The sequence below is a fragment of the Pseudorasbora parva genome, chromosome 21 (genome assembly GCF_024679245.1).
Source record: "Pseudorasbora parva isolate DD20220531a chromosome 21, ASM2467924v1, whole genome shotgun sequence".
In the NCBI taxonomy this organism is placed as follows: domain Eukaryota; kingdom Metazoa; phylum Chordata; class Actinopteri; order Cypriniformes; family Gobionidae; genus Pseudorasbora; species Pseudorasbora parva.
Window position 1 is genome coordinate 27,450,086 of NC_090192.1, and position 25,223 is coordinate 27,475,308.

Genomic DNA, 25,223 nt, shown 5'->3' on the forward strand with positions numbered 1-25,223 from the left:
CATTTTATTGCTATTTTAAATAGCTATGAAAATCATGACATGAAAGTTTATTAATTGCAACATTTGTACACTGATTTTTTTTGTCATCCATGCCAACACGAAATGGTTGTTTCTGATGTCACATTTCAAACTGAGTTTAATTCATACTTAAATGCCAATAAATAAAATATCATTGACTAAAATTAAAATCTTACATTTGTTTACAAAAAAGAAAAAGGAAAAAAAGAAGAGTGCCGAGGACAGATTTCAGGAATCTCCTTCAGTACAAGTCAATGAGGGCCCAAATTAGAGTTAATCCATTTACTGCCAAATCCTGCTCAGGTTTAGCCATGGCTTCGCAAGAGAAATAACGTTCCTATTATGAACTGGTGACCACTGAGAACTACATATGATCAAATAATCCTTTTTTTTTTTAATCCAGACTCTTGTTTTGTATCCACTGGCACATTAAGTACTTGAACTGAAAGGTAATTTAACATTGACCATAGAAATGTGCGTGTTCAATTGTTAAAACTAAACATATCTCCAGAACGACATTACCTTTTGGCTTATATTTTATCCAAAGTGAAAGACAAGGTCAAAATGTCCAACAAGTTTTAGTGTCCTCAACCGTGAAATAAATAGTATGGTTCAAAACATATCATTTACTAAAAGCATCATCCTTGCTCCATGGATTCGGTTTAGTACGAAAACCCTCAGCAATTCATCTTTGCTCCAAAAAGTTTGTAAAGTCTTTTAAAAACTGAATTCATCACAGGGATTTGCTGTCCACTGTGTTGCTGCACTCGGTGTTCCTCACCATAAATCCAGGTTTTTAACATTGGAAAATCCAGGATTCTCCCTGATCTTCCAATATGTTCCATTGTACAGCCAAACTTCCCTTCCAGCGTCATCCAAAGATTTCCTGTAAGATGGGGATATTGAAACATTCCAGCTCTAATACTTATTTTAAAAAAATCAGTTTGGGAGTTTATGCTAACTAACCTGAAGAAGCGAGGGATGTGCTCTTCTCCTCTCTTGGCCAGAATTTTCCTCCTCTCTCTTTGCTTTTCCTCCACCTCATCCTTTTTTTTATCAGTCTCCTGTACTTTCCCCTCCTCAAGAAGCCTAACAACACAGAGCACACTTAAAACATACGACTTAAAAATCCAGGGTTTGTTTCACAGACTTACTTTTTTGTATATAATCAAAACAGATGATCCAATTATTTAGGATTCATTCCTTATCATCAGGCTCCAGAAACTATGTCTACGCTTCATTGTCTAGGGCTCACCTTTGGTCAGGGCGCAAGCGTGTATCTGTAGGGGGCAGCAAGGGCTTAAGGTCAGGGGTCAGCTCATTCATCTCCATTGCAAAGCTGGAGAAGCCATAGTAAAGCAAGTAGTTCTTGGGCTGTGGATCTGTAAGGAAACAGACATTTTGACAACATCTCCCAACACTAATGTACATCTCTGATTTACTTGTTCCATCAGACAGAACAGCCAAAAAAAAAAACAGAAGTGTTCCCTTTTACGTTCCTAGTCATGTTGTAAACAAAGTCAATGTGAGTTAATGCATGTTGACCAATATCCAAATAGGTATTTAGCATTTTTTGTAGTAGCTGCAGTCGGTCTGTATAATTCCCATTGGATAAAATAAAGGAAAAGCATCACATTACAAATAACTAAAAAATATTGGAGGAGAAGCAGTACTCACTTGGCTTCCAGATGCACTGTGGATTGGGCAGGGTGTCACAGAAGATTCCCTCATGCCAAAATCCACCAAACCGATGGACAATATTACCAGTCTCGTCAAGAACTTGACCCTGGACTTCATTTTTGGAACCATCTGAACCCCAGTAACGTGACTGAGAGGAGGGAAAAAATTATGCATTTGTACAAAGACTTCACCTATATGTACATTTTACTAATTAATCAAATTTAAAGCAATCGAAACTGAACACACCTTGACAAATGTGATTTTACAGGTGCAGACCGAACTGTTCAGGTTGCGAATGACGACTTCACCATAGTGCTCAAGGTATCGCTGCTGACTGAGGACATTGTGGATGCACGTAACCACTTTGTTCCATTCATAGTGGTCCCCATATCTAAAAGTACAGAATATCAAAGACCAATCAGAATTCCTCTTAAACATTATCCCCTGGTTTCACAGACAAGGGGGATTAAAATGCATGTTTCAGTTGTCTTAACTGAAAGCAACGTGCACTGACAAATCCTAAAATATATCAGTGCCAACTAAGGCAAAAACCTGGAAAACCAGGCCTTTAATTAAAAGGTAATCCACACCAAAGTCAAGCAGATACTTGCTTTTTTAGAGTCACATTCACCATTCCGGTTGGCATGATCTCCAAAGATTTGCCCCAAAACTTGTTCTTCCATCTCTGGTCTACTCTCAGCATGCAAGATTAAAAAAAGAAAGGAATGAGATTCAAATTTAAACATACAGTACATCATAAAATCACACAGGACATAAAACATACCCTGCCAGAAGTTGAAATTTTCTGATTCTGCATGACATGCAGATATAGGTGGATGATGGCACACCTAAAGGCAAGCACAAAACCAGAGTAAAAAACTGCTTGATGATAGCAAACAATATCTGATGCATGATCAGTAGTGACAATCACTTACCTGCTCACTAATGTAGCGGAAGCCTCTGTCTTCTCTGATACACTCAAATGTCTCTCCCAGGACTGGATTAAAAGGTTTGTAACGGTTGCGAAACTGAGCCGTGGCATAGCCAGATATGGCAAAAGCACCAATATAAACCTTTACAGAGACAAAACAGAAATGTCTACTATTTATAAAGAAATACACTACATTTGGGGTTATCCAAAAAATTAAAAAAAATCATAAGACAAACACTTTTATTAAGAAAAGATGCATTCAATTGGTGAATTTAATGGCTAGAACGTGTAACGTTGCTAAATATTTTTATTTTAAAATTAATGCTTTTCTTTTGAATCCTGAAAAAAAAAATCCCCACAGTTCACACAAAAATATTAAGTAGCAGTTGCCATAATTTTTTTTAAATTAATTAATTGAAAAAAAAAACTGCATATTAGAATGATTTCTGAAGGATAATGTGACGCTGAAGGATTAATTATACTGAAAATATACATAAATAAAATAAAATAAGAATAAATTCCATTTTGAAATATAAGAAAATAGAAAGCAGTTATTTTAAAATGTAATATTTCACAATATTACTGTTTTTACTGCATTGTTATGCAGTTTACAAGAGGCTTCTTTCAAAAGTGCAAAACGGTATAATAATAGTACTATTTAATTTAGACATTTGTTCGACACCCTGTGTGATCGTATATGCAGCATGTCGTTTTGCTAAAGCTTCTGTAATTACCATCCGCTGGAAGGGGTCATCGGTATGATTGGCAGTGTCCAGTAAGTCAGAGTATTCCAGCTCCTCACAGAGTCTCTGCAGCAGGCACACGGGTTCATTCAGAGCTGCTGGCATGGAGACGCGGGACAGATCCTTCCCTATGTTGTTGTAGAGGATAGTCATCAGACCGACGTGGCTGTTGTCAGGGCAGACCGCAGGCAGACTGGTACGGCGTCCGGTGTTCTTTAAGAGGTTCAATTTTGGTGGCGCCTTTGAAAGACTGGCGCGGTACTTGCGTGAAGCCATTGCTGTTGAGTTGATAAGAAAAGGCGAAAACTTGTAACTAACAATGTGATCGATTATACTAAGTTCATATTTAAAATACGGAAGTAATAGTATTTAAGTAATAGCATTTAACTAATGGCGGATGGGAACACTAGATGACATTCGCTTGCATACGAGGTAAAAAACAACAACAAAAACTGTTCGGTTTCTCACAGAAACTGATGGGTTCGTGTCTTAAGACATCAATGTGCCGTCACGAGCAGCAGGGTTTTTGCGCATGTTGTCTAAGTATGTTTTTTTTTTACTCTCAGAGTTGTTACCCATTCACATGCATTATGACTGGCAGACTGCAATGGTTGAAGTTAAAAATCTTTATTTGTGTTCTACTGAAGAAAACAATATCAAAGGGGGTAAGCAGATAAATATCACATTATAATTTTTGGTGAAAACTACTTTTTTGGGGAGGGGTTCTTTAATAAAAAAGTTAAAAATATCCGCATTTATTTAAAATAGAAATTGTTTTTAACATTATGAATGTCTTTACTGTCACTTTTGATAAATTTAACGCTGAATAAAAGTATTCATTTCTTTAATACAAATTATCTTACCAAACTCAAACTTTTAAATAGTGTATATAAACAGCTAAATACTCATGTGCTTACTGAACATTTACATTTCATTTTCACTAACCATGAGCCTCATCAGGTTCTGAATTACTGGATCCATCACTCAGACCAGACTCATCTGACATCTCAGAAGAGCTTGCACACATAAGCTCATCACATGCGTCAAAATACTCCGCCGTCGAGTCAGCCACCGAGGGCGCACGGATAGACGAGCTACGGCCTGAGCCAGACTGAGTGAAACAGAGACAGACATGTAGGTAGTTAGAAACTGAGCCTGATTGCATCATACTGCTAAAAAATAAAAAAATATATTTTCTTCTTTTTTTTTTTTACGAGAGGACAAAAGAGCCTGTTTAGCATATGAAGTAGGAGAAACCCATCGACCTGTAAACAACAAAAAGAAGCAAAGTGTGGAGGAGGGAGAGAAAGAGACAAAAGTGGGAACAGGATGAGTAGGTTCTGGGTAGAAAGTGACACACCTTTCTTTGTAGCACGGTACGGAAGGACTCTTCTGAGGAGTTGGAAGACACTGAGAGTTTGTGGATTTTGGTATGGCGGGAGTTAACATCTAACTAAAGATGCACACAAACACACATCTATGCAGTACAACAAAACATAATGCACTGAAAAACAAACACACTATTAAACCAGTGGATATCAACTGTTTTGACTCCAAAGCTCACCATTGTACACAGTATTCAGAGGCCGCATGACTTCTCCAATTGTGTGTGATTGACTAGATTAGGATTTAGACTAATCATTTAATTATTTTGTTTTTTACAAAAATATAAAATTGAGCATAACTATAATAACTAGACATAACAAGAAAATGTGTATTCATAAAATATATAAAAATTATGCTGGAATTAGAAGATTGTATCAATTTATAATCGTAATAATTTGTTTTTGAAGTCTATAAAATGACACTTAAAATAAGGGTACTTCTTATATTCATTTTTTTCCTAAACAGTGAAAGTCAGTGTTGCCAAGTTCGTGGTTTTCCAGCGGAATTTGGCTACTTTAACACTGTTGGCGTGGGCTGTTTTTCATGTCCGTGGGTTGAAGTGACCCTAATAATGTGATATTTAGCCCCAGGAATGTGAATTTTAGCAGAGGAGCTCTGCCAAAAAAATACAGATTTTACCCCAGAGCGTGGTTTTTACAGTATATTTTTAAGTCATCTTAAGGTCAGCTTAGAAGTTTGCTAAGGTCACCAGTTGAGATCCACTGCATTAAAGCATTTACTACCATTAAAAGGGGTTTTAGCAGGGGTAACCAAACCTGCTCCTGGAGGGTCACTGTCCTGCAGAATTCAGCTCCAACTTGACTCAACCCACCTGTCTGCAAGTTTCTAGTGTGCCTAGTAAGACCTTGATTAGCTGGTTCATGCGTCTTTAATTGGGATTGAAGCTGAACTCTGTAGGACAGTAACCCTCCAGGAGCAAAATTAAACATCTGGTATACAGCGTATAGCACATTTTATAACAAAATATTCTTGCAGGAAATTCAGAGAAAGAGCTGCACTGTGGGCCTTTCACAAAGTAACATAAGTCCTTGTTACCTCAGCCAGGCTACAGAGGTTGTTGATCTGGGCAGAGGTAGTCTGGTGAAGCTCCCTGCTGGACCAGGCGTCCTGCAGCCGTTGGCGCTCCTGAGAGAGAGCCTCGTGTGCAGTGCGCAAAGAGGCATGAACTTAGAGAGGAAAAGGACATACAAAAATTTAGAAAGATATTCAGTGTAGCGTAGCAAACAGGCATAAACTAGATTTAAATGTAAAAACATATTCATAATTGGATTACTCTCATACCTCTCTGGGACATGGAGCAGATGTCTTGGTGGAGTTTCTTGCCTTCTGATGAGGTGGAGGCTGGTGGGGTTGTCTGGGTGCTGACATAATCAGGGATGGAGGGGACGGAGGTTCCCAGGTGGGAAGAAGCGTTCAATTGGCTTGATGATAACTGCATTAAAAAGGGGGGAAGAAAAGGAGGAGGAGATGTTGGAAACAAAAGGATATAAAACACTAATGCACTAAATCTGTATAGCATGTAATATTCAGAAACTAGTTCATTTGCAAAGACTAAACCACCATTTACACTAACATTCAAAAGTTTAGGGTCAGTAAGATTGTTATTTTAATACTTTTATGCAGCAAGAATGCATTAAAATGATTTTCAAAAAAATGACAGTAAAATAAAAGATTTCCATTTTTAAAAAATGATGTTATATATTTATCAAAGAACGGTGAAGATGAAGAAGAGTTTCTCAACCAGTAAAACAACATATTAGAATGATTTCTGAAGGATGTGACACTGAAGATAAAAATTTAGCTTTGCCATCACATTTTTAATCAAATAAATGCAGTCTTGGTGAGAATTAGATGCTTACCCGCCCCAAATATTTTGAACGGTAATGTGCGATATGCAAAATGCAGTAAGACCACATGGTGTAATGCTTTTTCTACCTGGTATAATGTGTCGAAAGTTACAAGGAATTTACAAGAAATGTGTCTTGTGCCAACTTACCGATTTAGTAATCCCACGAAATGGCTTAATGTAAAAAAGGAGTTGACTAAATTACTGGGGGTTTCGAAGCTCTAATGCTTACTACACATTACAACACAAATGCCTTGCTATTGTATTCAAAATAAAATACACAGAGATCTTTGGGATCACACTGCACATGAATATGAAATAAATTACATTATAGTTTCCAAACCTTTCCATTAACATGAAATAATTCCAATGGCAGGGCAATCCCTGTGGGCAAAGATTGTAATTGCGTCCAAGGCTTTATCTAAGATATCCTAATATCAAGAAAATGTAAAAGGTAAACTGAGCAGCCTCACCATTCCAAGAGCCTCAACTCGAGACAGTGTGCGAGAATGACCCCAAATCTTGCCAGACTTCTTCTTGGGCTTGTCAAGAAGAAGATTCTGTGGGTCAAACACATGTGGGAATGTTTACTCACAAGTCAGTTCGGTAAAGGACAGTCTTCAGCCGGCTGATTTTACGAACCTGCATGCTGATAATCCTTTGGAGGTCTCCGTTATTGACCGTTTGGCCTGACTCTAGAGAGTGCAACTTTTGGACCAGCCGCTGCAGCTCATTCAGCTCAATTTGACAACGTGTGAGCTCTGGAAAACACCACAAATCTGCTGATCATCTGTGCTTATGAATCCCTTCATTACCATTTCACTAGTATTTCAAAATACCACAGTACCTTGTGCACAGACATCAGGTTCTTGGGACTGTAGCCAAGCTGACACTTTCCCATTAATGGCAGGATTGACACATGGAAGATTTTCACCCACATAAGACACCGACGTGCCCTGGCATTGTTCATAAGATATTAATTTGACTTTTATCAGACAAATAGTCAGTTAACTCACTGAAGCATCTATTAGTGTGCATTTACAGGTAAAACCACCATCTGGGACATTAGGTCTAATCGCTAATTCTACTTGCTCTTAAGTTGTGAGGACACATTCTACTAATCCCCGGTGATTTCTAGAGCTAGGTGAAGTCTTCGTAGCAGACATTTTACTCACCATTCCCTGCGTGGCATTGTTTTTGTGAGATAAATGACTGCCATGGGACAGGGCCTGGAGGAAGCCATTGTGAATGTGCGCAGCCTCGTTCTTCTTATACATCCTGTGGGCACTCAGCTTGGTGACCCATATGTAATATAACTCTTGAGTCTTGACCTAGTTAGAAAAGTAAATTTTCTTGAGTTGACATTTTTGAGAGTGAATTTATTTGGTTTATTTATTTGACAAAATACTCAGCATAATGTTTGTTGAAGGTTGTTTCTGTAACCAATTATGGATTTCCAACTCAGATGCTGAGACTTTATTTATGGACTTTTTTGTCAGCTGAGGCTCTTTGACCTAAAATTGTTACATGAAGTACCCCCTGGGAATTTAAGTTACTATTTCAATAATTTAACAACACATTTGCATGATTCTCTGAAGTCAGATAATAGTCACATGACATGCAGATAAGCAAATCAAATGTTTAGTGTTTTTTAATTGTGTATTTTATTTAATTAATTATTAGCTTTTATCAAATCATGAACTCCCTCACAACCCCCAGGTGTTCACAAATCCAAGTTTGGGAAAAACTATATAAGTAGCTGAATGATGGATGAACTAAAGATCATATCTTTAATTTCATGCAATTAATGCCAGCAATACAGTGACTTACCTTCATGTGATACAGATTGTCTCCAGCATCCAAATCTATACGTCTTGCTTTTTTGTTTACTGACATAACTGCGAGACTGACATCCAATGAACCGTGCATTTTCCCTTTGGAGAACTGTTGAAAAAGTAAATCCCTGAATGTTTAAAGAGTCTGGATCCAAGATCTATGGTTGTTTTTGGGGGGGATACCATACTTACATCATGTTGGTTTTTTGTATATCGTAGAATCCCTTTATCCAATACAAAGTATCTCTGTAAGAAAGTATAACTTTCAAGTCATTCAAACATTCTTACTAACAACTACCTAAGAAAAAAATGTTGTAACATTTTTCTCATACCTTATGCCAGCCTTTAAGAGGCCACTTTCTCCTCTTCATCAAGTAGCCTTCGCAGATTCCTGGAGCATTGGCATCCTGCATGTTTTCTCCAGTGAAGGTTATATCTACTGGAAAGTCATCCATTACTTCCCAGTCTTTAATGTTCTATTAGAAACACAGTGAAAAAGACAATCAGTTACATACAACGGGGCGTTTCCCATTTAAAACATGCCACATTTAATCCATATGAACAAAACGTAACTATTGAGCTTGTTATGACTTAAACTTGTTGGTTTGGTTTTCACACTATTTGATTGGACACTTGTAAGGTGTTGAGCAACTGGTTTCAAAACAGACAAGGGCAGAACTCCCAGATTTAGCTTTTCACATATGTGCTTGCAAGGAAAATATTTAGGTGTGTTCAAAAATCAGTTGAACAACCGGAGTTTGAGTGTTTATATATCAAGGAGATGGTACAAACCAGCCGTGAGTGGCGTGAGGATGCTGTGCTGCTGCTCCTGGAATGAGTGGGCTTATGCCAGCCACTAGAGACCTTCTCCGCAACGCTCGCCTGTAAATGTCCGTGGTCCACTGAAGAACCGTGGGAGTCCATTTCAAAAATTTCCTCTTGTGCACGTATTAGTCGAGCTTGGTGTGAATATATGCTCTGCTAGAGGCTCCTTCTCATTGTACACTAGAGCACAATATGTCTGCAAAGCAAAGATTTTTCATTATTAGCATGTATTTTTCATTTATTGTTTAGTCAGACAAGCACATGGTAAGACTTTAGGGAATGTTAATTGTAAACTGCAAAAGAGTTAGGGAGAAAAAAAAAATTGCCATATTGTCAATAACTGGGGTATAAACAGCTTTAATAAATGAATAATATTCTATTTTACAAATACTAAAAAATATTTTGATTTCATTACAGTAAAAATATAAGAGACAATTTAATTTGGGAAACAACATGTCTATGATATTGTGTTTAACATTTTTTCCACACAGTATATGAAAGTACATAATTGCCTTTATATTTTAGGTCTAGTTTTGTTCAAATGAATGCCAATAAATTGCCATGGTAGAAACAGTCATGGCAAAGGAAACCAGCCCCGTGACAGTAAATAAAAACAGGAGCAATAACACTGTCCAGAGGAAGCTCATCTAATTATGCCATCTAACAGTAGACATCTGCCTTAGCCAACTTCTTAACTTCTACCCTTTACTAGATCACACTAGTTCATTGTCTCATAAATACTTTTTAAATGACTTAGCTTGAAATGCATCAGCACCCAGTAATGCTAAAACATACACTCATAATTACATAATATAATTGTATTACAGTGTGGTCGAATTAAAAAGAAACCTTTATTATATGTGTATTACACACTGCTATATTATAGAAAAATCCTTTTCCAAATATAAGCTGAATGGAATGCCATCATATGGGTGTAACAGAAACCAAACCTGTTTACTAGAATCACATATTATCTTGACAACTATGACAAGTTCATACCTGCCCATTAAACTAGAATTAGGGCAAATGAAGTGTTTTGTAAACAGCTGAATTATCAGTTGTGATCAACTATTTATTTACATAAATGGCAGTATTCATGACTAAAAGGTAAAAGTAGTGTGAACAACATATTCAATAATAAACTAAAATATAATTGTTGTTGATAAGTAATAAAGATTGTTTTAGATTCCCCCTTTCATGGAAGGCACAATACGCGCAGTAACACACACATGCTCGTGGATAGTAAACTCGCATGTAGCGGTCCCTACAGAAGAGGCTTAGCATCATTAGGATAATTGGCTTTGAATATCCCTTTTTAGCAGCCTTTAGATTGAATAGTTTTTCACCGTGAGCAAGATGTCAGGTCACAATGTGTATAGCAGCAGGAAAACAGTGTGATGTAACGTTTGAATAATCATAATAACATCAAAGAAAGCTCAACAGACTTTAATGTTATTTATAAGAACCGAGCAAGCTATTAAAAATAACTGTTAAACAGATGCACAGATTTATTCAAAGTAGCCTTTCCTAGTTATCAATGGCAGGAAAAAGCACCATCAAGTGTGTTCTAAAACCAAATAATAACCAATAAATATATGAACTACACAAAATGTAATATGTAGTCTTAAGCTGTTTAACAATCAACACATAATCAAATCAAATCTTTCCAATTCCTACAGAATTTTCTAGTTATATGGCCAAATACATAGAACATGTTCTAAATGTAAATCTAAGAAATTTTTCTAGGATGTGATAAAACTTGAACAACAGAAAATCTTTTTATAACCAATTTAGGGTTGTGTTTATGAGTCAATGCTCAAGTTAGGTTCACCATTGCACTGATAAAGGCTGTTATTTTCCTCACATAATCTCCACAGAATGAAAACAAAAACCCACTTCAATATCAGACATACACTTCTAATCACTAGCATTTAAAACCACAACGTTTCTGTATTATTTGTAACTCATGCTCTTACCTGAGGTTCCTGCTCTTGGCCAGCGTGTGGTATATTTCTGAGTAATGCTCTCCAAGCGTCTGAGTTTCATGCTTCCCCATTTGTACTATAGTTCGTGCGTTACTACCTGGCAGGACAACCGGTTCAACCACGTTCCACTAAAACGCAAACATGCAGATACTCCATGTGCATACCAGAGCGATGTATCGCGGTCAGCTCCCAAACTATCCTCCACTGGTGCTTGAACATCCACCCAAGACTCCAGGCCAAATCATTATCCGCATTAGTGTCTTAAAAGCTGTCGGCATTAACTTACATGCATGTAGGTGGAACTTTACTGACAGCCAGCCATTCAAATGCATCAAAAGCGGAAACCATTGAGCTGCTCTGCTATTACCTTAATGAGATGGCTAAATGCAATTTATACATTTCCAAGCGGGTAGCCTTGTTGCTTCGCGTATTTCCATGGTCAGCAGACATTTTAATTATAGCGAATTTTTACAAATGCACACAATTTTTCAATTGTAACACTGCCCTAAAAATACTAATAATAATCATACAGCGGTGTCAAAATACAGAAAAATCTTTAAAGCGAACCCGGAGTAACAATAAAAGGAAATTACCTAGATTAACATGAAGTTATACAGAGATTAGCACTAATCAGGATCCATGACCACTGACTAGCTAGTGTTTCTTTTGGCAGTAGCCTACAAATGCATGTTTCTCCTGGCTTTTTAACTTTTCAGTTCAACGTGTTTAGATCAGGTTTTAGATTTACAAAGGCACACGGATATTGACGCTGCCTGTTGAAATAAATTGATATAGGGAGTTGTCGATTAGGGAGATATCTGCTTTTTGTTCCACTCCAGTGAATTTTTCCTCAGGTTTCTTTTTAAAAGCCCATTTCTGAACAGGTACGTACCTTAAATACGTGACAACAAAAAATCTGTTGCATTTCCACCTTTTAATGCTGAAGTCGCATGAAACGGAAGTTGCGATACTCTTTCTCTAGTGTGAATTTATGACGTACATCCGGGTGAAACTGCTTTTCGAACAAGAACCAATATTGGGCGGGACTTGATTTGTTCACTGGGAATTGATTGGATCATTGTGGTTTGATTGACAGGTTATCCCGCTCTCGCGCCGACAAACATGCCATTTGAGAAGATGGAAAAGTTTTGATCGAAGATTATGTGAATACATAAATAAAAATAAGGGTGTGCACGGATAAATCACTTAGAATTAATACAGCAGTATTCTATAAAAAACATAATTGTCCATTCTGATTTCATGGGAACCTTTAGCAAAAAAAATATATATATGTTATTTTCGTATCGATATACGTTGAGGTGGAACCTACCATTAAAAAGCCTATTATTGGCTTTTAAGCAACATCTTCACACTAAAACAATTATTAACAGTATGTTTAGTGATTATTATTATTTATAAATGTTATAAAATATTAGGTAATATATTTACACTGAAAATTTGTTTACCTTCAACTATGTCATAGAAATGACTAAAATGCCATTTTAAATAATATCATTTTATTAAATGCACGTTTTCAATCATTCACATACACCCATGTCTATTTGTAAAATTCAAGCAGCTGCTTCCTGTATTGTAGAAGCATCATTATTTGTAACAACATTTGTGGCATCCCCGGAGCCCTGCTGTTTGACATACTGCTGAAGGAGGGCAGAAAGATGTGCTGGATGATGGCGTAGCATCGAGACAGTCTGTGAGGTCATCATGGTTAGACCACCAACTAGCTCACCCTGGATAGTGGTCAGAGATGGGAGTTTGGAGTAACTGAGGATGCCTTGATACGAGAGCAAAGTGTTCTCTATACATGCACCTGAAAGATAATGTTTCAGAAAGCCTGTGAGACAAAAGCAACTTTTTTTAAGGGCTATATGAATGAAAGTTTATGTAAATGGCACACTCACCTATTAGGACCATCTGAGGACTGTGCCTCAACGTTTGCAGCATTTCTTTAACTTTCGGCTCTTTACTAACAAATATGACAGTCTGGCCAACAAATAAAGGCAACATGTTACTGTACATGCTGTTTTTGAGGAAAGTCCTTGTCACCTGTAAAGAAACACAAATGAAATATCACACAGCAGCTCACAGCAGTGGTAACCATCACTATAGCTTGGCATTACCTGGTTTGGAAAGAACTTGATACTGATATTGTGTCTTTTCAGTTTGTGTTTCAGCTGCAATAAGTCCTCTGCATTGATTGCATTATTTTGGACCACAGCAATCATCCTACACTCATTAAACAAGGTTTCTAGGTCTCTCCTCAAAAGAACTGCCAGAGTACTTTCCTAAAAGAGAAGCAATTCGTTATATACATTATTGGAAAACTTAAAATGCATATATTTATACTATAGATTTAATAAAATATATAGTTTAAGACATACAATTGTTATTGTACTTTCTGAAAAAAGCAGCAAGTATACAGTATACCTAAGTTAATAATACGTTAAAAGACACAGAATAATCGTTTTATTCTCATAACCGCAAGTTAATTTGTTACGATTCTGATTTTGTTGTTGTTGTGCAAATTCAAGTTTCTCTCAAAATTCGGATTTTATAACTCAAAGTTGCTTGTTTATAACTCTATAACAATTCTAAGGGGGAAAAATATATGAAGACATTTAAACAAAATTGTGAGATAAAAAATTGCACTATTATTATTCCATGCCAAAAACCCAATTTCAGAATGAGACACTTAAAATGGCACATAATCTAATCTAATCTAATCTAATCTAATCTAATCTAATCTAATCTAATATAATATAATATAATATAATATAATATAATATAATATATTTGAGGATTAGTTCACTCAAAAATAAAAAAATAAATTGCCATCAACTTTGTCGTTCCAAACAATAATACTTTCGATCCTCCATTGACAGCTATGTAACTACCAATATATTGCCTCAAAAAGTTCATAGAGATCGTAAAGCTAATCCATATCAAGCAGCTTAGTATTTCTGAAGAGACTTGATCACTTTATATGATGAACAGATTGAATTTACAACATTGATCAGCAAACAAACAAAGCTCATTCGTTCATGCGGGAGCTTAAATGTTCTGCGTAACGCACAAAAATGAACCTCATTGGTTCTCACATGTCATGTCTTGATCTTCCGTTTACCACAACTGCTGTGTGCATGTAGCCTGACGTGGTCATTCTCAATTCTAGTCAGAATATGAGTCTGAAACTGCTCCATTGGGCTGTGATTATGGGGCGTGTTTCAACCGAACCAGGAAAGACCTCAATTGGATAGACCTACAACCAATCAGAGCAACGAAGCGACGCATTGTCAAATGTTTCAACATAGTTCAACTGCACCGTGTTGCCATGTCCGCGTTTTTCCCCCCGCGGGCTGTTTTCTATGTCCGCGGGTTGAAGCGACTATTATGTGATATATAGACCCATAAGTGCGAATTTTAGCAGGCAACCTTGCCAAAATAACACACATTTTACCCCCCAAATGCCATTTTCCCCCGGAGAAACCCCCAAGAATCTATTGTTTAAGGCCAGTAGTTGGCGGGTTTTGTTGTAAAAACTTGGCAACCCTGTCTGCACACGCGCTGAAATCAGGCTGGAATACACGATCTTTACCGGTGTTGTAAAAAAAAAAAATAAGTTATTGATACACAGAGTAATTACCCAACATGATCATCATTTCTGAGAGAAATTGTGAAGGTGATGCATTTTACAAACAAGCTCTCCGTTTAGAATTAAAAAATATATAATCCAAGCCCCTTTGATGACATGCATGATTAAGTTTCTGTTGATCATCTGTCCATCATCGTCTAAAGCCCGCCCTGATGATTTCATTGGTCCGAACAGTTTCTGTTCGGGGATAATTACTCCTCTATGGTAGCCTAGAAATCTAGACGCACCCTAGCGGCAGCAAATTTAATTTTTTATGGAACTCTCAATACCATTCTGAGCTGTGTTCCTCAAAATCTGGACGGCCCAATCACATCATGTGTAGAGTCGGCGGGCGGGGCCATAATGACGACGGCCAAGTTGCGTTTGCGTGCTTCTAGTAAACACAGAAACTGGCGAACGGCGGCGGTCTTTCGAATCAGCTTTGACCGCGACTCTGGAAGACTTGGAGTTAAGCTTTTCTCTGAGAAAAGAACAAAGAACGGCACTGAAGTCATTCTTAAAAAGGGAAGATGTGTTCGGAGTTTAGCCGACCGGATACGGTGAATGTTTAATCAGTCAGCGAGCTCTGTTTAACCTTCGTTGCTCTGGTTGGTGTAGCGCTATCCTATCGCGTGCAGAGGGAGTTTGAAAGACAACCGTTTATCCCGCCCCTCGGATTGAGCCCTGTCTATGGTGAGTTTCCAGACCAAACAACTTGATGTGGGTCTGGCTTGTCAGGCTACCTCTATGGAGCAAGACCAGACCAAACTGCCCGACCTAAAACATTTGTGGGCGGGGCTAAGTTCGGCTGGCATCCAGGCTAGTGTGCATGTATTTATGTGCATAAATTCAATCTGTTCATCATATAAACTGATCAAGTCTCTTTAGAAAATTTGGACTTAACCGCTCGATTCATATGGATTAGTTTAACAAACTCTTTTAACTTTTTGAAGCGTCAAAGTGGTAGTTGCATGGACTGTAAATGGAGGGACAGACATTTTTAAAGATTTTATTTTAAAAAAAAATCTTCATTTGTGTTTCAAAGGGGTTTGTAATGGCATTTGGGTGAGTAATTGATGACAGATTTTTTGGATGAACTAACGCTAACCCTCTTTAAGTATATAATAGTATTACACAAGTAAAAGTGTTTGATACAAATATTAATCTCATTTTTAACTAATGATAATTCACTTGAAATCATTCAACTAAATCCTTCCAAGCTAGATAGTGTACATTAGCTACTGCATCAATCAACCTCTTCAATCTTTTTGGCTCGTGGAGCCAGAGCACCAGGAGGAGCTGCAGGTGTGGGGGGAATGTACTCTGTGACAGCCAACAGCTTCTGCTTGAGAAAGTGTACTGGCTTTCTGTGACGAGTGACAGCTTTGGAGCCGTGACGAACACTTTGGGTTAATGGCAGCCATCCTGCAGTTTGAGATATTATGATAATTGGTAAGAATAACATTAAGGCTAAAATATAAACATTGATATTCAAAAAAGGAGGCAACAAATCATTCATGAATATAATGATTAAAATTTTACGTGATGTTCTCATGAAAACAAATACAGGGGTTTGTTTGATGAATATCAAAAGTGGCAGCAAAGAATGCTAAATAACATTAAGTAAACAGGACAGAGTAAAATACATATTTCCAATAAGCACTTTAAAAAATAATTGCATAGTCCCTGATAAATGATGATGATATACAGTACCAATATAGCTTCATAGTGTCATATAGCTGTACATATACAATGCAGTTCATAGTTTACATGTAAATGGTCGATAATTGCTTTTTATATATGGTATTTAGTTCTTTTTTGGGGGGGCAAACTTAACACTGAAACATAAAAACAGAATCTTACCTGCTTTCGGGAGAAGCCTGCCACACAAGGTCGCTGCCATCTTTGATCCGGATTTGACGTTGTTGTATCGTGCTTACAAAATAAGAGTTGTTGCCTGACGTGATGGTCATGTTTCAAAAAATAAACGTAAAAAGAAAAATACCTGAAAATATAATTTTATGTTTTCTATTTATATTTTTTGTTTACAAAAATATACAAAGTAAAAGTTAAAATTTTACTTATAACCTTTATTTTATTTTGATGATCGTCGAATAAACAATTCACAATTAAATATAATTTATTATTTTTTTCTTCTTCATTTTTCCATTTTAACGTTAAAAGTTTTTAGTTATTTATTTGTTTATTACAAAACCGAGAGTTTTCATAACATTTACGTAAGAGGGGGAACGTGATGACGCAGGTTTGCAGCTGCAGGCATGATACGTCTTTTGAGCTTCTGCACGTCTAGGAACATCAGCAATATTGTGAAGTTTATTGAACTCAGTGTTACCTTGCCCGTCCGCAAGCCTCCGTTATTTATCTGGTTTTCCTGCAGGGTATTCACGGACAGCGGCACCAACATGGATCTGAGTAACATGAGAAAGAGCTATAAGAGCGATCAGGAGGTGGGGAGCATATTGTGTGCTTGTTGTGACGTTACGTGTTATGTCAGGTGTATGTCCATGGACTCAGACCATGATTTTTGTTTTAAACAAAAATTTTTACACCAAAAGCCATGACACGAAGAACAGTAATTCATTGTATGAAATCTTATTATGTTTCTTGACCTTGAAAGGTGGACTTCCATCAATACTCTACTCATTATCTATATGGAGAGTATTACATTTAATTAGGGTAAGAAAATAATTAATAAAAAAAATACATACGATAATTATGTACATGTCCTTTTTGTTAATGTCATCCTACAGTGTTTTGAAGAGGATCAGCTTGATTCTTTAGACCCAATTAAGCAATTCGGCAGCTGGTTTGATCAAGCAACTAAATGCCCTGAGGTGGGGGAAGCCAATGCAATGTGTCTTGCAACAGCCACCAAGTAAGAGTCTCATTGCAGTTTATCAGTATATGAGAAGATATTATTTAATAATGAAATAATGAACTAATTAAATTGTGCCCAAATGCATCTCTTTTGTCTCTTCTAAAGGGACGGCCGCCCCTCTGCACGTATGGTCCTTCTGAAAGGCTACAGCGAAGAGGGATTTCGCTTCTTTACCAACTATGAGAGTCGGAAAGGTTCAGAGCTGGTGAGTCTTTAATACAATATATTGTATTTAGTTAAAGGGTTAGTTAACACAAAAATAAAATATATGTAATTTACTTACTCTCAAGTTGTTCAGAATCTGTATACATTTCTTTGTTCTGTTGTACAAAAAGGAAGATAATTGGAAGAACGTTTGTAACCAAGCAGATCTGGGCTTGATTACCATAATAGGAAAAATAATACTATGGTAGTCAATGGGGGTTGAAATCTGCTTGGTTAAAAACATTCTTCCAAATATCTTTGTATGAACTATCCCTTTAAAGTTTATATGGGTTTACCTTTGCATCTTTATGTCTTTAAAAATCTTTCTCTCTTTTCAATCATATAGGATAGCAATCCCCATGCCTGTCTTGTCTTTTACTGGGAACCAATAAACAGGCAGGTGTGTGTTTTCTGTTAGAACTCAGAAACTTCTCCAGCAAATTCTTAAGCTATCAGATCATTAGAATAGCATCTTTTAGTTTTAATATTTGTCACAAAAAAAACACAATTTCAACATACTCTTCGATTTTAGGACCGGACCCTGTTGTATTTTTTCACGTGAAGTTTTGTGCACAAACAGATTCGCATTGAAGGCACTGTAGAGAGAATCCCGTACGAGAGGTCACATGAATACTTCCACTCAAGGCCCAAGAGCAGTCAGATCGGTGCTGTTGTTAGCAGACAGAGCACTGTAATACCGAGCCGACAAGTGAGTGTCTATCTCACCTAACCTATATACCTTATGTAGCCCGGCCCTTTTCAGCGCTGCACACATTGTGTTCTGTCTTCCGATTTGTATTTCCACAGCATGAAGGTAAGATCTTATGGATTTATGAAAGAACTGCTCATCTTAAAATATTCCTGTTCTACTAACATTTTGTCATCCACTTCAAACATTTCAATACCCATGATGATAACTTTCGCTAAACCCACTTCACTAGCTAATTACTCTTTAACAGAGATACCACAGAAATATACAGATCTACAAAACACAAGTTCAAACACTGTAATGGAAAGATGGCTACACGCTTGTATCTCTATAGTGTTTGCAGTACCAGTAGTGGCCACAATCTTACTTACACTTCCTTTAATATTTAATGCAGTTTATGTTGCATCTGTTTTTCCTGTCATCCTTTGGCTAGCGTTACATTGTATGATCACGCTCTCTTATTCATGCAAATTCTAGGGCGACAAGGCAAAAAGAACAGACTGTCTTTGAAAGTCCTGTCTATATCACACAACACAAATACACGCACCAGTATTGCACGCAAACAGCACACCAGAATCAAATTATGTTTTGCTCTTAAATTAACAATAACACGCAGAATTATGCAAAAATACCAAATTATTCTTAAAAGAGTAGTCTGTGAGAAAGAGATGCAGATAACAGTGCGTCATGTTCGACAGCGGCAGATCTTAAAGTCACAGCAGCCTAATAAACCAGATGTTGTGATTAATCAAAGAACAAACATAAGAGAAAATAGTAGCTTTATGCCTGGTTCAGACTACACGATATTAGCCCGAATTTGGCACGATCTGTGTGACGTAAGGTGTCGTAGGGATTCGTAAACGATAATGGACGTCGGGACGCAAGAATCGATCGTTTCATCTCGTATAGTGTGTCATAGTATACGACAACCGAATCCGCGTCTGCGATTAGTTCACGACGTCACGACAGAAAGACTAGCATGTTGAATTTTTTTGCGGTCCTTCACGACGGGTTCCGTCACGTGTGACGCTGACCAACCGGAGCACAGACAGTTTTCATACACAGCTTTCAAACACGGCGAAACACATGAGAGATGACGGAGCAGCTAACTTTAGGTGGAATTATAAAATGGAGGAAAGGTTCGTGGAGCTGTGGCAACAGTACTCCTGCCTGTACGATGTGCCATCGACGGACTACCACAACCAAATAAGAAAAATGCTGGCGAACGATAGCGGAAGCTCTTCAGCAACCCAGTGAGTAACGTTACTGGAATGTAAGCTTAATAGATGTTTTACAAATACGTTGTGGTGGCAAGCTTTTACTACTGGCTAATAACTAAATATTTAATATAAAAAGAACAATATTTTACCTCAAGTTCTCTTTGGAGAATTGACAGCCCATAATGTCCTCTTCCAGGAAGCAGGAACATGTCTTTTGTTGGGTTTTCTTTCTATTTTTGCGCTTTTCTAGACATAAAACAGCCAAAACACGCCGCTTCAGACATCGTTTGTTTACACTCTCGTTTCTGAAAGTCAGTGACATCACGCACGTCGTGACAACAAGCGATGATTGGTCGAGTAGCAACGTGTAGTCTGACATGTTTCTAGTCAAGGACACGACAAGATTTTAGGAGTCAAAATCGCATAATCTGACACAGTGACTATCGTAACAGACAAAAATATCTTGTAGTCTAAACCAGGCATTAATAAGGATTAATCTATATTTAATTTATAATTTATGCAGTTAAGACTGTAGTGTTACTAAAGTGTTACTTTTAACTTTTCTGAGAACTGATTATATAAGAAGGTAAATAACATTTATTATAATGGGTTTATGTGAAGATTGTTTTAAATTCACTTAAATTAAGTCTAAATAAATGTTAGCTTTCAATTATTCTGTAATGTTAAATGTCTATCATTAATGTTTAAAAAAAAAAAAAAAAAAACTTTATAGAGACATCAGTACCAGCATTAAAATCTGTGAGACTGGCCTTCATTCATAAAAAGATGCCATTACAACAAATATTTAAAATATACATTCTTGAAGTTGTTTCTACATTTCATTTGGAAAGTGAAACTGTAAAATTATTACAATATAACATTTTTTAAAACTCTGAAGGTTTTAATAAAATAAAAATTTATTAACCACATTAAACAAAATATATTAAAACAATTTCTTTAAATTAGAAATACTGGCTTGACAACTAACTGAAAAGTAAATAAAAATAATAAATAAAGATGAACTAAACCAAAATAATCTAAAATATTATTTAAAAAAATGAATAATTCAAAAAATATTGAAAATATTAATAAAAACTTTAATATTATATAAATACAAAAAGAATACGGACACAATCTATTTCAGCATTCTGCTAAATGTTCAAACACCTGTTTTGTTGACCAATTTTTGTGTGTACCCCTCAAAGTACCTGAGAGAAAAGAATGCTGAGCTTGAAGAAAAGTATAAGGACACGGATGTACCGATGCCAGATTACTGGTGTGTAATCTTTCTTTATTAATATCAAATTCCTGTCTCTGTTCTTATTTAAAAGAATTATCATCATCGTCATCATGGATTTGTTTTTTTCTGCAGGGGTGGATACATTGTGAAACCCTCCCTAATTGAGTTCTGGCAGGGTCAGACCAATAGATTACATGACCGAATAGTATTTTTGCGGCCGAAAGAGGGAGAGGCTGAGCTGGGGGATATGCAGCATCAAGCAGAGGGGGGTTGGATATACCAACGCTTGTCCCCTTGATAGTGCACATGCTGTGAAATTAACATCACTGTTAATTTCTGTGACATCAATAAATCATCATTACTTGAAAGCAACTGTCATTTATGATGCCACCAGGGCATTAACTAACTAGTGAAGACTTACCACTCCATATTCTTCGTCCTACATTTGTATTGTCTTACCTATAACCAGAAAGGGTTCACAAATGTTGATCACTATAGACATGATTTTATGAATATAAATCATGTTGCATTACAAATGGTTCTGTGTTGCTGTTTGTCACTAAGCCTTCAAAACGGACAGTCCCACTTCATATTAAGTGTCTTTATGTACTAACATTTCAAATAATTTAACATTAATCCTTTGATGCAATTAAATTACTATGTACATACTTGTTTTTACATTGTACTTGTACTATTTAAAAAATAAAGTTAATTTCTCCAATTATATCTATTACACTGTAGACCTTCCCTTAGCCCTTAGCACTTATCCCACCTTTAAACCTAACCCATACAATGAAACCTTACCCATATCCTACCTCTATAGCAGCAAAAATGTTTAGCAGTACATGCAATAAATACATTGCACCTTACAATTTTTTATGTAAGTACATTGTACCTAAAGACATCTAATATAAAGTGTGTCCAAACTGACTTTGTGTTCTTAATCTATTACTTGGAAGTGCAAAGTCTGATTTACTGTTTATTAATAATTGAAAAGCACAGCTGTATTTGCAGGCTTAACTGTAGTTTTAGAGAATATAGACTTTGGACTTCTGTCACAACAAAAACATGTTGCTCTGTTTATACATCATTCATGCTATACAACAATATCTGCAATAAAAATAATCTGCAAGACAAACATGAAAAATTTAGATGAAATTGTTATAAATGTGCCAAACTTAATGTTTCCCTAAAATTATTGTAAATTTTGATTTAATGACTGATGTTTTTTTTTCTGTACATGTAAAAATGTAATAAACCTGTTTAATTTTTGCAGCAATGTTCATTGTTCCTTTTTTGCCAGCAGATGGCAGTGGCCACAAAACAACTTTTTGTTCTTTTTCTACTTTCTACTTTTTCTGCACATTTCATCACATCCCAGCAATGCCGATACACGTCTTTATTCAACATATTTTAACAATAACCTTTAAAAAAAAATGCAGTAAACAGTAGACAAGTACAGATTGAACAAGGCAAATTAAAGCTGTAGTGGTGGTTGGAGAACTTATCTCTCACGTGCTGTGACTTTGGCTGTCCGTGCCCCAATTGAAACCCTTTTTATGGTAAACTGATAAAATCAGAGATAGTCCTATGCACAGCTGAATGTTAAACCACAAAAAAGGTCATCATGTGGTAATCGAAGGGCACAGCAGTCCATCAAAATGCAAGCAGTCTTTCCCACAAGTTTAGCCTACTATTACACAATGTACTACATTTTTTTGACAATTTTCCACATTCAATGAAATTAATTGAATTGATTATAAACGAAAGTTAGTTGATATTTCTTTGCCAGGTATTTTATTTTGTCCCACAGACAGTGATAATATCGTATTTTATGATCATGGCAAGTCGTACAGGAAATATAAACTGCTTAATGGTAATCTTTTGGGCTGCTTTTTAATTAAATCATGGGCGGTAAAAAATTATAATTTCTGTTCCAGACATTATCTTCGCTGCGTCAAGCGATAACTCAACATGGAAACTTATAATAAAAATGAGTAAAAATGATTTAATGTATGTACGCAGGTATAAACAGTCCCCAAATAGGCCTACGCTTTGTCTGGGTGCTATTTTTCCACATGGCTTTTGTCTGTCCGAGTAGTTTCAGGGAAAAGGCTTGGGTTTTCCGCCAGAGTTGCGCGAATCTTCTTTTTCTCTTTGAACCGCCCAGAATGGGAGACTTTGACGTGACGGCCCTTGGTCCCGGATTTATCCACTATTTTTTCCAGTCTGGCATCTAAACTGCTGTCTGCGGCATCGTTTCCCAAGTCTTTATTTGCATTGTTGGTGCTGAAGTCAGGCGGTATTTCATATAGGACCTTCGCCTCTGACTTCTTTTTTTTCAGGAAGGTGAGTTTCCACCAAGCAGGGTCGGCCATGACAGGTGCGAAGGGGAGATGGTAAAGCGGTAGTCCTGAAATATGAATGCAGATTTGTCAGGTAGGTAACGTTAGAGGTAAAACAAAGATACTGAGTAATGTTGTTTCAAACACATAATTTAAAAGTTCTATTGGCCACTGTCACCTTTGATATTGCACTGTGTGTTATAGGTTATAAGTCAATATTCTCAGGTTTGAAATATGTAAAAAATAATGTTAAACTAAATAGGCCTTTGTTTTTACAAAGTAAGCATTCTTGATATTTTTCTCACACATTATAAATGAAGTATTTGCAGTAGAAACATTGTTACATTGTAGAAAGAGGGTTCCTTTCGAAGAAATGAGGTAGTAGCTAGAGGAGATTGAGTAATGTGTTGAAATAACTCTTATTTTAACTGAGTCTGCAAGCTACTTAATTCTCCAGTGCCTAACATAACACTCACATTTATCACCCAAAATGTTGCCCTAGGATGTGTTTTTATGGATACAAAAACAGAGCATCAGAACATAAGCACGAAGGCTCATTTGCATACTTTAGCACTTTGTAAGCAGCAATGTTCTTTGCGAGATCATATGTGTCTCCTCATCCAGTGATTAGATTAGAATAACAAGAGGACACCTGACACTGCTGCTCAGCTGTTTAATTAATGAACAGCACCACTGGATCCCCTGTCACTCCCCTGAGATCTGAGATGCACCATAATAACATTGCGTGAACCAAGACACATGAACATCAACTTGATGGACAACTTCGTTTCATCCGGCTCCGATAGAGTATCGTTTGTTATGTAATTTTGGTCACTGAATAGCTATTGTACACATCAGAAAAGCATGTACAATGATTTACCCATGTAAGCAACCGGTGTAAACACAGAAGACTCAAACACCTGCACAATGGTAACAATAATGCGAATGGCTGGTATCACTTGGGTGTGACATCTGGTCCCTTAGCAACATTGTCATAGTCATCATTAAATACAATGGATTAAAGAATGTGTCATGGTTTGTCCAGCAAATTCAGCAGGTTTTATAGCATCGGTGTGAGATAAGATTTCAAGTATCAGTTTTTATAAGGCTCTAGTAAACACACCCTTTACTTGGAAGTTGCCAGCCCATATACTTAAACATGTCTGGTAATATTGCTCATGGAGGAAACCAAGACAGGGTCTCCACATGTTGACAAAGCTTTCTTTTCCAACCTCAGAAACATAAAATCATCAGATGTAGATATATTTTATTATCCATCCATCCAGCCATCCATCCCTATTTATTTAATATTGCTCACTGGGTGGTTGTAAGGCAATCTGCAGAACTGCTTCTTTATTTATATGCAATATTATATGTAAAATGCATTATATAAAAATACATCAGTAGAAAAAAATACATATTTAAAATATATATGTTTTGGCCTTAGTAAAGCGACAGTATAAAAGCCATATTTAGTTATTAAATTATTTTACTAGTATACTTACTTTTTTAAAGAACATATAAATAAATGTGTATAAATTAGTCTTACAGTAAAAATATTGCCTCAGTGGGGATCACCATACTTGGGGGTTACTGGCATGGAATGGTTTAAAAGCTCTTACCATAAAGGGTCAGAGATAGCCTCAACAGCCCCAATGAAACACAAAAAAGAAAAAAATGTTCATGA

At 36.6% G+C, this 25,223-nt stretch overlaps 3 protein-coding genes across 4 annotated transcripts; 1 reads left to right on the top strand and 2 right to left on the bottom strand.

Annotated features, from left to right (window-relative positions):
* Window positions 1-105: 105 nt before the first annotated feature.
* Window positions 106-12,263, bottom strand: osbpl7 (oxysterol binding protein-like 7). Of its 2 annotated transcripts, none has more exons than XM_067429386.1 (22): window positions 11,262-11,632; window positions 9,253-9,481; window positions 8,793-8,936; window positions 8,653-8,706; window positions 8,456-8,569; window positions 7,801-7,956; window positions 7,473-7,581; window positions 7,268-7,386; window positions 7,099-7,185; window positions 6,061-6,211; window positions 5,815-5,945; window positions 4,733-4,825; window positions 4,318-4,483; window positions 3,364-3,650; window positions 2,634-2,771; window positions 2,483-2,546; window positions 2,310-2,388; window positions 1,945-2,089; window positions 1,696-1,846; window positions 1,274-1,400; window positions 985-1,107; window positions 106-904 (listed from the first exon to the last, which is right to left on the bottom strand). In XM_067429386.1, the coding sequence occupies exons 2-22, from the start codon at window positions 9,382-9,384 to the stop codon at window positions 796-798; spliced, it is 2,679 nt and encodes an 892-aa protein (XP_067285487.1). In that variant the 5' UTR covers window positions 9,385-9,481; window positions 11,262-11,632; the 3' UTR covers window positions 106-795. The 2 variants fall into 2 exon arrangements, with proteins under 2 accessions (XP_067285487.1, XP_067285486.1); XM_067429385.1 differs by lacking the exon at window positions 11,262-11,632 and adding an exon at window positions 12,163-12,263 and having other exon boundaries at window positions 107-904.
* Window positions 12,264-12,776: 513 nt separating this feature from the next.
* Window positions 12,777-16,900, bottom strand: mrpl10 (mitochondrial ribosomal protein L10). The gene is made up of 5 exons (XM_067429442.1): window positions 16,783-16,900; window positions 16,175-16,344; window positions 13,409-13,573; window positions 13,190-13,334; window positions 12,777-13,098 (listed from the first exon to the last, which is right to left on the bottom strand). Exons 1-5 carry the CDS (start codon window positions 16,820-16,822, stop codon window positions 12,842-12,844), a joined length of 777 nt encoding a protein of 258 aa, XP_067285543.1. The 5' UTR covers window positions 16,823-16,900; the 3' UTR covers window positions 12,777-12,841.
* A 277-nt stretch (window positions 16,901-17,177) lies between these two features.
* pnpo (pyridoxamine 5'-phosphate oxidase) lies at window positions 17,178-22,466 on the top strand. Its single transcript, XM_067429742.1, has 7 exons — window positions 17,178-17,387; window positions 17,691-17,815; window positions 17,924-18,023; window positions 18,369-18,422; window positions 18,603-18,731; window positions 21,157-21,227; window positions 21,324-22,466. Exons 1-7 carry the CDS (start codon window positions 17,199-17,201, stop codon window positions 21,487-21,489), a joined length of 834 nt encoding a protein of 277 aa, XP_067285843.1. The 5' UTR covers window positions 17,178-17,198; the 3' UTR covers window positions 21,490-22,466.
* The last annotated feature ends 2,757 nt before the right edge of the window (window positions 22,467-25,223 follow it).